We start from the raw sequence: 14,943 nt of genomic DNA, 5'->3' as shown, positions 1-14,943 counted from the left end.
CACCATGGAAAACCTGGAAGCACTGGACGGTCATTTCGTCCTATTGTGGGACTCCTCAGCAGTGCGCATCTACGATTCCGCACTCGCGAGATTCGAACCGAGGACCTATCAGTCTCGCACGCGAGCACTTAACTGACAGACTACTGAGACGGCCGGCATCCAACGGTGTTAATGTCTAACTTCAACCGATCCACGAAATTGAGCAACCATTCACCAATGTCATCAGTGAGTTGATATCTGCCAACTCCATGGGTCACTGCTTCCCACTAGAACTCCAGGACATGTATCTTGAAGTCAGTCACTAGTGAGCATATGATTATAATCAGAAGGGGTTTTGTGGTACAAAATTCACTAGCAATCTGATAGAGCTCTTTTTGTATCTACTTGTTTGTACTGTAGGTGAAACATGAACACTCAATGTAATACTTATTTAATAACATCTTCCCGTTTCAATTTTTCAAACAATTTAAAGGTAATGGATGTATATCTTTTATTTTTACATATATTACTAAAATTCAATTAAAGGACAAAAAAGGAAATTAAATTCGTGCTTTTAATACAGTTTGTATTCGTATTCTAGTTAGCGTTTTTTTTAGCAAGGTTGTTTTCTACGGGATAGGGTTGCTGATCTCACACCTAAACCCCCTCTTTTACCCGGGTTTGGAACCGGTAGTGACCCTAGAAGAACCACGGGCTAAATTGCGCCCGAAATCCGAAGCAGATACAAAAAGAATGAACAATAACTGGAAAGGATTTCTAAGGACAGAGTTAAATGGAGAAAACTGGTGGGTGGCCTATGGTTGTCCACGAAAGGTAACAGGAGTAAGTAAGTTGTATTTGTATGGTGAAATAAAAAAATTTCATGGTTTAAGCATCTGAAATTCAACTACTGAATTGTCAATTTAAACTGTGGTTTTCTCAATCCTGGTTTTGTAACGAAACAGTTTAATGAGTTGATACCCTGTCAAAAATTTCAGCTTATCACGATGGTCGTAACAGATAAAATAACTACGCTAAATTATAAGCTTTGATGGACGATAGCTAGCAGTGGAATCCAGAACGCGCGTTTCGACCTAGTTAGGACTAGTCAGCTTGATGTAAAATGAAATGCACGTCTTGGATTCCATGGCTAGCCAGAATCCATTTCTGCTTATGATGGTTGTGAATTAATGGCAATATCAAAGCAATCCCTAAAAGATGTGCATATGGCAGAAATGATCGATCTATTGCAGTCCTACACACCAATTCAAACAAAAAATACAAAGGAATTAAGACAATTTAAGTAGTGACTGAAAGTTTAGTAGGAATGAGTCTAATTTGAAGGTAGCTTTTTAAAGTAGTCAAAATAATTAAGAAGCTATTTCATTTTGATATGAAACTCCTTAGTAGTACCTACCCACGATTGCATCAGAAATCAAAACAAATATTCTCAAGTAATAATTGATAACATTAAACGACCGTTGGGCTACACTGTTGAATGATTGAAGCTGGAAGCACGCACCATTAGATTTTAACTTACTAGCTTAAGGATTACAAGTTAGCTGAAAAACTGGAAAGTCCTGAGCTCAATTTCTGAGAGTGTCATAGGTACTAAGTGTTGAGGGACTTCATACAAAGATAAAGGAGCTGTACAGTTCTCCTTATGTACATACTATATTTACAATTAGCAAAAATAAGAAATTGATAAATCGCAATGTTGTTATTTTATACCTTTCAATATTTCCATAATTATCTGGTTTTATGGTCTGTGGACACTCAGGAATGCATTCACTATTAAGAGTAAGGCATAAACATTCAATAATCATATCATTCAAGAGAGACGACTGATCATTAAGACGTTGACAAAAGTTAGTTAGGAATTTAAAAAGTTCAGATTCGTAAATATTTCCATCGGGAATGAAATATTGACGAATTCGATCACCTGAAATATGCCAACAAATACGACCAAGTAGGCGGCAGATAACAAAACAACTCTGAAATAAAATTGAGTCTCTTGACATTGTAGAGCTATTATTCACAGATGATAAATTTAATAGATCATTTAAAAAATTTAATGTAACATTGATTAATATCTGTAATAGTTGAATTAAAGAATTTTCAATGGAAGACTCATCATCATCACCAAACATACAGAGAAATCTTTGTTGAGGAATTTGATAGGTTTCCAGAGGAAGAAAAGATTTGCTGGGATATGTATTGGTTTGTTGAATACCTTCTGGGATACACTAGAAAATAAAAAAAAAGAAATCAGGAAAAAGAAGTATTAGTATATGAAAACAATTGGAAATTTCTCGAAAATCAAGTTCTTTTGTAAAAAAAAAGAACATTTACACTTACTTGGAAAACAGAATCTGGGATTATACATACAACTATGGATGGGAAAGCAATATATGGACAAAAGTATATTACTTATCACGATGAATAGATAATATATACATAAACGATGAATTATATCCGAACGAAGAATAACTGAATGGTGACTGCTAGGAATTATTTATGGACTATTACTACATATATTCTTATTGGATAATTATTAAGTTACTAGATTATATGCATATTCATACACCTTTTATCATAAGTTTTCATTTGACCAATCAGCCACTATTATTATATGACTTACTATTTTTCATTTCTTTCCAATTTATCAGTTACAGTATGCCACACTCACACTTTTAGCTTGATCATATATAAATATTCTTCGCTATCAGTATCAGAACTTAGTAACAGTTTAGTTATTATGAATGAAATGATGAACTCTATTGACGATTCTATTCCTGCTCATACTAAAAGCAAGACAATTTACATTATTATTATTATTATTATTATTATTACTTACCATATCGCTAATTCACCCCCTTTTATCCCCAATTTGTGTAACCTTACTCTTCAACTTATGCAGCAGCTCGCTCTTGGTGGAAAATCTGTCCTATCTAAACGATCTCCAGTCACTGTGTGGTTGAAAGTGAATGCCTCCACCGATAATGAATACTGAGGCAGTCTTTCTGAAACCACGTACGCCGTTCAAGCTGGCTTCCTTCAACGTTCGCACACTAATGCAGATCAGACAATAGATAGGGCTGGCTATGTCTTTGGAAGGTCTTAATGTTGATGTTTGTTGTCTATCCGAGACCCGTATTCAAGACTCTAGTGAAGCACTACAAATCCGCTCTCCATCTGTCGCCTCGAAAAGCTTGTTCCACGTGCGCTTATCCGGGGACCCTGTGGCATCTTCGTCTGGTCTTGCTGGCGTTGGTGTCGCACTAAGCGCTAGGGCTGAGGCAGCACTAATCGATTGGATCCCCATTAACAGTCGGTTATATGCTGTTAGATTAGAAAGTTCCATCAAAGTGAGGAAAAATCGGCGTGAGAAACGGTGTCTTTTCGTCATCTCCGCCTATGCCCCGACAGATTGCAACCCGGATGCAATCAAGGATGAGTTTTACCATCAGTTAACAGTTCTCCAGAAAGCGCGTTCGACAGATATTGTAGTACTAGCCGGAGACTTGAATGCACAGGTCGGGCGTCTAGGCACAGAAGAGAGTCGTCTAGGTGGCCGATGGGGACTTGTTGGTCGCAGGACAGATAACGGGGACCGTTTGTTGCAACTGTGCACAGACCACAACCTGTTTCTGGCCAGCACTAACTTCCGGCACAGTCATCGCCGATGTGCCACCTGGCGTCCTCCCTCTGCATCTCAAGCCTGGACTCAGATTGATCACATCGCGATCAGCTACCGCTGGCGTGGTTGTGTACAAGACTGCCGCTCCTTTTGGAGTACCTATCTGGAGTCTGATCATGCCCTGGTCTGCGCCAATCTCACCTTACTTTTCAGTGGCCGAAGGATTGACCACCACCAACGGATTGATGTTAGTAAACGGGCTGCAACTTCTGTTGCAAGTAAGTATCGAGCGGAGCTAGCCTCTAGGCTAGCTACCACCCCACCGAAAAGTATAGATGAGCATTGGTTGCATCTTCACGACGCCATGAAAATGGCGAGTAAAGCCGCTTGCGACTTCGCGAAACGTCCCGCTTACAAGCACTGGGTCTCTTCTGGCTCCTTACAACTGATCGAAGCCCGTCGGTCTACTCCGGGTGACCGTGAGTTTGACCACAAACGAAGGCTGTTACGTAATGAAATCGGGAAAAGCTTGCGTAAGGACCGGGAAGCCTGGTGGTCGGAGCGTGCTAATGAGATGGAAGCAGCAGCTGCATCTGGTAACTGCCAGAAGCTCTTCCAACTCATCCGAGCCACTGGCAGCAAGAAGTCTGGTGCGAGTGAAACAATCTACGAGGATGACGGGATGCCAATCACTAACATCTGTCGACGTCTTGGACCATGGGCGGAATTCTTTGAAGGGCAGTTCAACTGGCCTGCTGCTCCGGCAACATCAACCAGTTTGTCCTGCCCCCCATGGCCGGTGACGACTGATCCACCAAACGAGGCGGAAGTCCGCAAGGAACTCCAACTCTTGAAACGTTACAAATCACCTGGCCCAGATGACTTACCTCCGGCTCTTTTTAAAGATGGTGGTGACTTTCTGACTAAGGAATTGACTGTGTTGTTTGCAAAGGTTTGGGAGCTAGAAAGTGTTCCAACATCATGGAATGAGTCAATAGTCGTCCCTATCTTTAAAAAGGGTTCACGTTGTTCCTGTAATAACTATCGGGGGATAAATCTACTTCCGATTGCGTCCAAACTATTGGCTTCTATCATTCTTCGTAGGTTGTTTAAAACCCGAGAACGATTGACTCGCGAGGAGCAGGCTGGTTTTCGTTCTGGTCGAGGATGCATTGATCACATCTTCACCCTCCACCAAATGTTAGAACACCGTCATACTTATCGCAGGCCAACAATCGTAGTGTTTCTTGATATCAGGGCTGCCTTCGATTCGTTGGACAGGACTGTTTTCTGGGATTGTCTATTGAAGAAGAGTGTGCCTGAGAAGCTTATTAACATCTTAAAGGTCCTGTATACGAACACCTCAGGCAGAGTGAGGGCATACAACCACCTTTCTCCCTTGTTCCATTCGAGCAGTGGGGTTAGGCAGGGTTGCCCAATCTCACAATTCCTCTTCAACTTTGCCATCGACGACATCCTGGAAACAACTCTGGTGGATGTAAGTAATGGCGGTGTGGATATGTTGCCTGGAGAACCACTTCTCGACCTTGAGTATGCGGATGATATTGTCTTACTGTGCGATAATGCCCAAGGCATGCAATCTGCACTTAATCAGTTGGCAATCAGTGTCCGCAGGTACGGCATGTGCTTTGCACCCTCCAAGTGCAAAGTACTCCTACAAGATTGGCAGGATTCTCATCCTGTACTCACCCTGGATGGTGAGCAGATTGAAGTAGTTGAGAAGTTCGTGTATCTAGGTAGCTATATAGGTGCTGGTGGTGGCGTGAGTGATGAGATTGATGCACGCATAATGAAAGCCAGAGCGGCTTATGCCAATCTGGGCCATCTTTGGCGCCTTCGTGATGTTAGTCTGGCTGTAAAAGGTCGGATTTACAACGCGTCGGTGAGAGCAGTTTTGCTCTATGCTTGTGAAACCTGGCCTCTCCGAGTTGAGGATGTTAGACGTCTCTCTGTGTTCGATCATCGTTGTCTCCGAAGGATTGCTGACATCCAGTGGCAACACCATGTTAGTAATGCAGAGGTTCGGCATCGTGTGTTCGGGTGCAGAGACGATAATTCAATTGGTGTCACCATCTTGAAACACCGACTTCGGTGGCTTGGACATGTTTTACGAATGTCGTCCCAGAGACTTCCACGTCGTGCATTATTTGCCGACGACGCTGGGACTGGTTGGAAAAAGCGGAGAGGAGGTCAGTGTATGACATGGTGTCGTGGCATGAAAGAAAGCTGCAAAGGACTGGTTTCTGTTGGTCCTTCACGACTCCCTGGTTGGGGTCCGAGAGATGGTGTAAAGCAGTGGCTAGAGACGTTATCAGATATGGCTCAGAATAGAAGCCAGTGGCGATCCTGCTGTAACCATCTTTTACTTTCTACATAAAGAATGGTTCTAACTTTCCTAACTGAAAGAGTCTTCTGGTTGTACATTTCAGTCCGCGTTATCTTTTCATCCTTTCTCTTCCTACTTTCATTATTTTGTGTGGCGCATATGTACCTGGTGCCCTTTTGTACCAATATATATGTGTTTAAATAAATAAATAATAATAATAGATGTTTTGTGGAGATTCTATTAGTTTATATATATATAGTTGAGATCATGAGTCAATTGAAGAGAGAACACCATGAAAAACCTGGAAGCACTGGACGGCCAACTCGTCCTATTATGGGACTCCTCAGCAGTGCGCATCTATGATCCCGCACTCGCAAGATTCGAACTCAGGACCCAGCAGTCTCGCGCCAGAGCATTTGACCGACCGACCACCAAGCCGGCATCCGATGGTGTTGATGTCTAATTTCAACCAATCAACGAAGTTGAACAACCGTTCAGTAAGTTGATATCTCACAACAGAGGTGGTTTGAACTCCACTGGTCACTGCTTCTCATTAGAACTCCAGGAATTACCTCTTGAAGTCAGTCACTAGTGAGCATGTGATGATAATCCGAAGAGGTTTTGTGGAGACTTAGTGTTTTCATAGTTGAAAGCATGAATCAATTGAAGCTAGACCACCAAGGAAAACCTGAAAGCACTGGATGGCCGTTTCGTCCTATTGTGGGATTCCTCAATAGTGCGCATCCACGGTCATATTAATCAATTAACAATTCTATAAACCTTCAACAAGTGTAAGAAATGAATACGAATAGTGGTAAGATAATGACAGATTGCTAAACTTTGCCTCTGTGCTTAAAAAAAAGAAGAATATTGAGCTTAAAAACTGAACAAAAATGACAAGATAACGGACAGTTCGCAACACTCAATGTCTTTCTATATTTATCAAGTATTACTTTTCATAATGTTGCCTTTTTATATTGGACATGTTTTAGAGAGGAACAGACAGACAAAACTAAGATGTGTTACCCGTTTATTAAGCTCGATAGCTCTACTTCGATAACATTCATAGAAATAATTCACTAAATTTTTCTTTAAAAATAGAAAACTCACAGATCGCATTAATACTGATGTCTGTGAATCAATATTTCTTCGGACAAACAATGCTCCCAATGGGAATAAATCTTTCTCAATAATTTGTCGATGATAATCACGATTAGCTAAAATTATAAAATATGAAATATTAAAAAATACCATGTATATATATACCTTAATTATTATTTATTTATGTAAACACATAAATATTGGTACATAGGGGAACCAGATATATATGCGCCACACAAATCTTATTTGATTTGTGTGAGGGCTGTGATACTGCCCAGGTGCCCAAAACGAAAGAGGTGGTTTTCTTATGAGGCCACACCCCGAGCCTTTAACCTAAAGGTCTGATCCACAAGACAGTGGAGCATTGTAAGGAGATGCAGTCCCATGTTAGCCAGCGACCAAGTATTGATTCGTACGCCATTTGTTCCCTCAGGATACTGGGGTCAGTCCATGTGCATCATTGGTTTGAAATCAGGGTTTTCCAACTCCCCTAGGTGGATTATCTGTGTCCGCCAACCCAGTTAAAGCGCCGGACATTCACTTTTCGTCCTCTCAATTTTGTAGACAACACCCAGGCCACGAGAAGGCAGTGAGTAGGATTTCCCTGGGAGGGGCTATATACTCGTGGCCATATGAGAGCATTTGAAAAGGGAGAGAGGACTTTGCCCACTCTTGGCCGTACTAGGGCATTTGGAGGCTTTTCACACACTGAAAGATTCAAATGGATGGTTGAAGCCTATTTATAATGTATAACACAGATGTTCTTTTCAATTTCTGCCTATTGCCATCATTTACATAACCATTAAATCTCAAGTTTGAACCTTTCTCTTGTTACAACAATTTAAACAATAAAATAATAATATCACTAATTCTTCTACAAATAAATATGTAGCATAAAGCAAAGTATACAAATCTAACTATACTTAGTAAATAAATTCATTAAAATAAAGAATCAATAAGGAATCTCGCAAGGCGAGGTTGTGGATGCACACTACTGAGTTGTCCCACAATAGAAGGAAACAGCCATCCAGTGCTTTCAGGTTTTCCCTGGTAATCTGGCTTCAATTGACTAACACTTTCAACTATGAAAATAAAGAATCAAGTTAAGAGATGATTTAAAACAAACCTGCATATTGAGTTGACAGATTTGCTAAATGTTCTAAATGCCATCGATAATATGAAATAGCACATAATTGATATTGTGATATTGTATCATTATTATAAATACCATTAGTTATTCTACTACTTATTGTTTGACAATAAGGATACAATGCATTACATCGTTTTATATTATAGATTTGATGAAAATAATGCCATTTTAATAAACCATTTATACTTATATGTCCATTAGATGATAATTGATGCATATTTAATATAGTTAAAAAATGATTTAATGATTTATGTACAGTAAGAAGTGATGAATAACCATTTTCTATCATTGTATCAATAATGATTAGTATATTATTAAAGATTTCCAAATTCAATGGATCCTCTTTATTATTAGTGTCTATAGAATCCCATATATCATGAAGAATGGATATAGAAGTATCAAGTAGATATTGAGACATTCCAGTATGGATTAAACGTTGTAATATAGACCAAAATAATAATTGTTGTCTTGCATTATCATGAATATTAGATTTTATGATCGAAGAATTTTTAAGAAATTTATAAAGATAATTATGATTAGTATGATTCATTGATAAAAGAATGGAGTTGATTTTTATAAACATTGGTATTAATCCAACGGTAAGAATCTGTTCAAAACAAAAAAAAGAAAAACACACATACACATAAATAATAAATTTCAGTATAGAAATTTGCAATAAAAGTAACCAAGACAAAATATAGGAATGCTTTAACCCTGGGTGGAGGCTCATCATTGCACTTCGGTGGGTTGAAACTCGTGACGAACCCTAATCGGGTGCGCTCGAACGTGTAGTTACTACGTGTAGTAGTCAGTGAGGAGGTTTCACAGTTCTCCCATTATAAGCCCCTAAATGCCATGGTACGACCGAGAGTGGGGAGAGTACGCTCTCCCTCTCGAAATGCTCTCACATGGCCACGTGAATATATAGCCTCTGCCACGGAATTCCTACTCACTGCCTTCTCTCGGCATTGCTGTTGTTTACGAAATTGAGAGGAAGAAAAACCAATGTCCGGCACTTTAACTGGGTTGGTGGACACGGATAATCCACCTATGGGAGTTGGAAAACCCTGATTCCAAACCAATGGTGTACATGGGCTGGTTCCAGTATCATGAGGGAACAAATGGTGTATGAATCAATTGTTGGTCACCGGCTACCATGGGACTGCAGCTCCTTACGATGCTCCATTGCCTTGTGGATCAGACCTGTAGATAAAAGGCTCCGGGTGTGGCCTCCTAAGAAATTTATGAGTCAGTAAATTAGTGAGTTATCTCATGTTTAGCAAGTTATTCTTAATACTGATCAAATTTTATCGATCAAGTTACAAGGTGGTCACTAATCTAAATGACTTATTGTTGAGTACACTAGGCTAAGATGTAATGTGGTTACAAACAGTCAGCAGGAAACCTTAGTTTCGTGCTAGTCTGTACTTATCATTAAAGCATACCTGCAGTTTCAAGGGAAACAACGCTCCCGTGTGAGATTTAAACCTGTACAACCCAGAGTTTTATTGCTGACCACTTATCTAACAGCCATCAACAATTTTAAAGCTGAATCAAATGTGCACTGAATGAAGTCCTCCAAACATACCATCCACATAGTGACATAAAACTAACAAATTTAAAATAATAGTAGAATTTACAATTTCAAAGAAATTGGATGAGAAAGAATGAAACTCAAGAATAAAGAGCCAGACGGAAGATTTAATCCAAAACGAGGGCAAATCAGAAACGTATGCATAAGAGGGGCATTAGCAACTTGTCTTTTCAAATATGAGCTTTAGGTGCAAAAGAGATACGTACAAGCCATCATACTTCCGTGACCCCAACACCCAAATTTTCAAAAATGGTAACTTGATTTTGTTATATCCACCTAATATGTTTTAGTCTTCTTAATTCTAATTATTCATTATTATTTTTCACCCTTCTCATTCTCATATTTGATTTCATCTTATTATCTCTCCTCAATTCTCCGATTGCTAAGCAATTTTCTTTGACCCATGATATGATAATTATGCTTCTATTTTTCAATAGACTACGATTTTACAACTTGAGCAAACGATATAGTTGGAAAGAAAAAATTTCTTTGCTGAATTGTTTTAGTTCTTGAATAAAGACTATAGAGCAACATACTTTAACTTAAGTAATGGTTGCAATCCATAATATTCAATCTTAAGTATTAACAAATGGGAAAAGTAAAAACATTAACGAAGTAGAAATATTATTCGCACTAAAAAAATCAATTGTCAACTGGAACCAGTAGCTTAGTTGTGTACAACAACAGGTCGGCATTTGAAGAGACGTTTTAGAGTGAACACCAACACTGAGACTCAGCAGTACAAAATTCAGTTGATAATTTCGAAATAGGAAAAAAATGTCGGTCCTATATTTTACTGTTAGTCCCGATAAAACATTTAATTATGATTCAAGATTCGATGGAAGATAAAATAATGAATCCATGTACTCAACTCTAATAGATTTAGAATTATGCTAACTGATGTCTTTAACCATGAATTACAATTATTTTGTAGACATTACTCAGATATATTCCACCTACTGAAGCAGTTCAAACTAATGATCAATAACTTCACGAATTAATCCCTAGTTTTGATTTAGCCACCACTAATCTTTTTTCTTTTCCTATCCTAACGGTAATTTTATGCGGAAGTTGGCAATGGATGAGAATCCGTGATACATATCCTAATTACCAGAGCATAAATGACTAAATACTGACAATGAATAAACAACTGTCCAGAGCTTCCTGGTTTTTAGTCAGTTTAACTATGATTAATCCATGATGTAAATTTTGGAAAATGAGCAACGTTTCCTGGTCATAAAGTGGCTAGGCTTGGTAAAATCTGTTACGATTACTATACACGTTGTATCAGTCAGTCAGTCAGTCACAACGTAGAACTTTGTACGTACGTACATCAGTTCGAGTTGCCATACCACATTAACACAGAGATGCAGTTGTCGAATCAAATCCCATACTGGTAGAAGTAGTAAGAATATAAGCATTATGTGAAAGATTAGGGTTTGAAGATGTTATTGAAGGAGTATAATACAGTGAAATAAATTTGGAAAGAGAAAAAGAAAGGGATATGAAGAATTCAGAAGATTAGAATTTGGGAGAACACAAAGAGTGGATGCACCTGCGCCACTGCAGGTATTGAGATTTATTACGTCAGTTAAACATCTATGAAAGTTATGAGATCATGAAAATTACAGTAGTTTAGCTGAGGAGTCCCATAATAGGACGAAACAGCCATCCAGTGCTTCCAGGTTTTCCATGGTGGTCTAGCTTCAATTGATTCATGATTTCAACTATGAAAAGTTTAACTAATTATCAATCTAAAGTTATCACACGGGAACACTTATCGATTGGAGATAAACAACAGTAGAAAATGATACCCATCTAAGAAAATCTATCATAAATGTATACTATCAAAAGAGAGACTTCCAAAAATAGATATTGCCTTTTTTACTGAGAAAAAACATGCAAAGACGAAATATAACTCACTTGCATTGAACGATTACCATGAATAATCATATCATTTAAAAATGTTGTACAACACTTATCAACACAATTCAAAAAAGTATAATCTTCATCGTCTAATGGTGAAACTTCTGTTGATGGGGATAATAATGGAAGAGGTTCTATCACTGACCAGATTTCATTTGCATGACTTAACAAACACAATAAACAATGTTCCAAAATATACTTCACTTTATCTGGATACAAATTCATCCTTAACTGTTCATTAGACTAATAATAGACAAAATGGAGAAATATATGTATAGAAAAAAAAAGACATCATTAAAGAAAACAACTTAAATACAGAGATGGATGGTGGCTAGTAATAGAATCCATGGCATGTGTTTCGTTCAATTTCGTACTTACCAGCTGGACTTCACTCCTAGCCACTATCCAACTCTGCTTATAAAGTTTGTCAACTAATGCCAATACCGAGGTAATCGGTACAGGATTTATATATGACAAAAAGGGATTAATCCAAAACAGTAGTGTAAATGACTATGAGGAAGACTGGACATAGAAGATGGGGATCGAAAAGGAATGTACTCAGGGAATGAAAAGCATGAAAATCAAGATATAAGAGGAGGTAAACAAAATAAACACCTGTGACAGTGTAATCGGTCTTGAGCTATGTTATCGAAGGTCTTTAATCTATTGATCAGAGTTAGTGGGCAAATTTCAACTAGTTGATAGTCTGCACCTGCCAGAATGACTCAGAATGACAGCCAATAACTCCATGGATTTGTGCCACGTCATGGTTCATTCAATCCACTGTTGTGTCCCGATAACAATAGTGAATGGTAACTTTGGCATCCATTTATGGACCAATATTATACATATAATTTTTATCGTATTTTCGCTAGATAATTATACTATTCATATTCATGTTCCTTTCATTGTGAACTTTATTTTGACCATTGGACTATTATTGTACGATTTACCACTCCTGAATTATGCCCTGTCTATTAATTACTGCTCCCCCCATTCTCAGGCACATTTGGCTAACTCTTGTACACATGTTATTTTCTATTTTATGGTACGATGTCGTCAGTCTGTTTGGTATATAAACTCAGTATGTTTGAAATACAATGATTCATATTGCAGAGACTGTTATTGGTGTTCTGGACTTAATTGGCTGGGCTAGACAGAAAGCAGGACCGATAAGCACTCTAGACTGCTCGTACGGTTTTTGTGTGTCACTGTTCCAATCAATAATTTGCTGCTCTCTGATTGGCGGTCTTATCACGTCATTTATTAACAGGGCATCTACTTGGCCACAAGGTATGACATTCGCACTCTTATAAACTTGCCTCCGGACCAACCAGAAAAAAACGTCGAAGTAGGTAGGCATTGAGGATATATAACACATCCTAGACAACTCAATCGATAACGATTTGAAGCATCCCTGAGGCTATCTATTCGAACTAATATCTAAAAAAATAGCCGATCTACGTTTCCTTAATTTAAAACATTTAATGTCAAACAAAGGTTCAACTGCTTGAGCCATTTTAAGAGATTATTTACTCGGGAATTCTGGAATCGAATAAAATAATATTGACAGAGGAAAGTTCCATGAGCACTTTGGACTAAGAACTGAATTGGTTGCATAAGGATTTTTAAAACCTAATTAATATGGAATACGACTTCCAAGAATCCGTAATGTAAACTTAAATTCAATTAACTTATTCATCAGGTACTTGGGTTTCAGTTATATTTTAAGTGTAAAGGCTAATGGTACGACCTAACTGTCAAATCAAAGTGAGTGGAGAGTGGTTGGAAGCTAGGAATTAGTAGTTAAAAATTGAACGCCTTATCTACTCTGCCACCACCATTGCAGAGTTTGTATGGTTGCGTTGTTTATTTTTTGGAGTCAATCCTATTTATTAGTTAAAAACTGTAACGTACCAACAATTTCGAACTTGAACGTCTAATACTGACTTTTTAACTGCTCCCTAGTTCCTAAGAAATCTCTTACACTTGAACTCCCACAGAAAAACAAAAAGCGGGAAATATAAAAAGAAGATTTACTTCCAAGGTCGTAGGTCTATGGATAACTTCGATATCTTTGAAGCCTCTGGAAATATGTTTAGTAAATAAAAACTGGTACTTATCCCGTGACGCGTTGATACATAATTCACTGATTTTCTAGAATTATCTACAGTTTCCAGTGAAGGCTAAATAAACAATGTTTTTAGCCATTTTCTTAGCTTTTAAAAAAACCTTGAGGAATAGTTGAATGCTTTAAACATGATTCTGACTAGTTATTCAATAATTCAATGACAGAACTAACTCATAACAACATCTATTAAGTTAATCGGATAGTGGCTATGCTATCTGAAATGTATCCAGTTTTAAACAAGAAACCAGTCTTGATATGAGTTCATTTATCAGTCAGATAACCATAATCATCATCTGTCCAAGAAACTAAGTTGACCATTTATTTTCAGTAAGACAGAAAAAAAAGGTTAATAAGCCGAATAGTAACAATTACATAATAATAGGGATTAATAGTTGACAAACCATCACATGAATTTGACTCTTATATTCACGAAATTTTTCAGGTTGATATATTTTTCTTAAACGATTCAATGTACGATCTATCCAATTCAATTGATATTGTAAACTATAGCATTGTTTGTATAGTGACGATATTTGGATATTATCACTATCTGATGATATATTGGATCTATACACACACACATACAAACAAGTGAAAGAAGACAAAATAAACATATTTAACAAAGTCATAAAGAAGATGAACAAAGAATTACGATATTACGTCAGTAGTAGTGGTAGTTAAGATCTATTATTTGCTTAATATAACAAACGGAGATTCCAGTCCCGTCAGAAAGACCAGAATAATCGATGTATTTAGGTCGGATTGTATACAGATATTAGTTCAATTTGAAAGGAGAGTGAGCGAAGTCACACCACGAATTGATCCACATTAACTGGAGAATTTATTGAAAACAACCAGAGAATATAGACTAGTTGTTATGTCAAGAGTTTGCAACTTACCATACAATTTGTCTTAATTAAGACAAAATGACAATATACACTCAAAATGTTCATGTTTTAATGGGGACTGATCATACTGAATATACTTTCATTATTCAAGGTTTATTAGTAATCTCCAACAGTTTCAACCTAAATCTACGTGCATCTATGTTGAAAATCAGAACCTCTTGGTTCAA

General features: G+C 37.7%; 2 protein-coding genes across 2 annotated transcripts in view; both read right to left on the bottom strand.

Moving 5' to 3' along the window:
* Smp_159540 (putative inhibitor of apoptosis (iap) domain family member) overlaps positions 1 to 14,943 on the bottom strand; it is a gene marked incomplete at both ends in the record, with an annotated part of 88,460 nt that overhangs the window by 36,123 nt on the left and 37,394 nt on the right. The window contains 3 exons of the mRNA XM_018793044.1: positions 1,711 to 2,225; positions 7,077 to 7,183; positions 8,194 to 8,824. Coding sequence (XP_018647595.1) covers positions 1,711 to 2,225; positions 7,077 to 7,183; positions 8,194 to 8,824 — 1,253 coding nt within the window. The remainder of the gene's footprint in view (positions 1 to 1,710; positions 2,226 to 7,076; positions 7,184 to 8,193; positions 8,825 to 14,943) is intronic.
* On the bottom strand, positions 11,696 to 11,962 carry Smp_116070 (hypothetical protein; the record flags this gene model as incomplete). Its single annotated transcript, XM_018793045.1, has 1 exon — positions 11,696 to 11,962. The coding sequence occupies one exon, from the start codon at positions 11,960 to 11,962 to the stop codon at positions 11,696 to 11,698; it is 267 nt and encodes an 88-aa protein (XP_018647596.1).

This window comes from Schistosoma mansoni, chromosome 1 (assembly GCF_000237925.1).
Source record: "Schistosoma mansoni strain Puerto Rico chromosome 1, complete genome".
Classification (NCBI taxonomy): domain Eukaryota; kingdom Metazoa; phylum Platyhelminthes; class Trematoda; order Strigeidida; family Schistosomatidae; genus Schistosoma; species Schistosoma mansoni.
The sequence above is the reverse complement of the archived record's forward strand: the minus strand, read 5'-3'. Positions and strand labels throughout refer to the sequence as shown.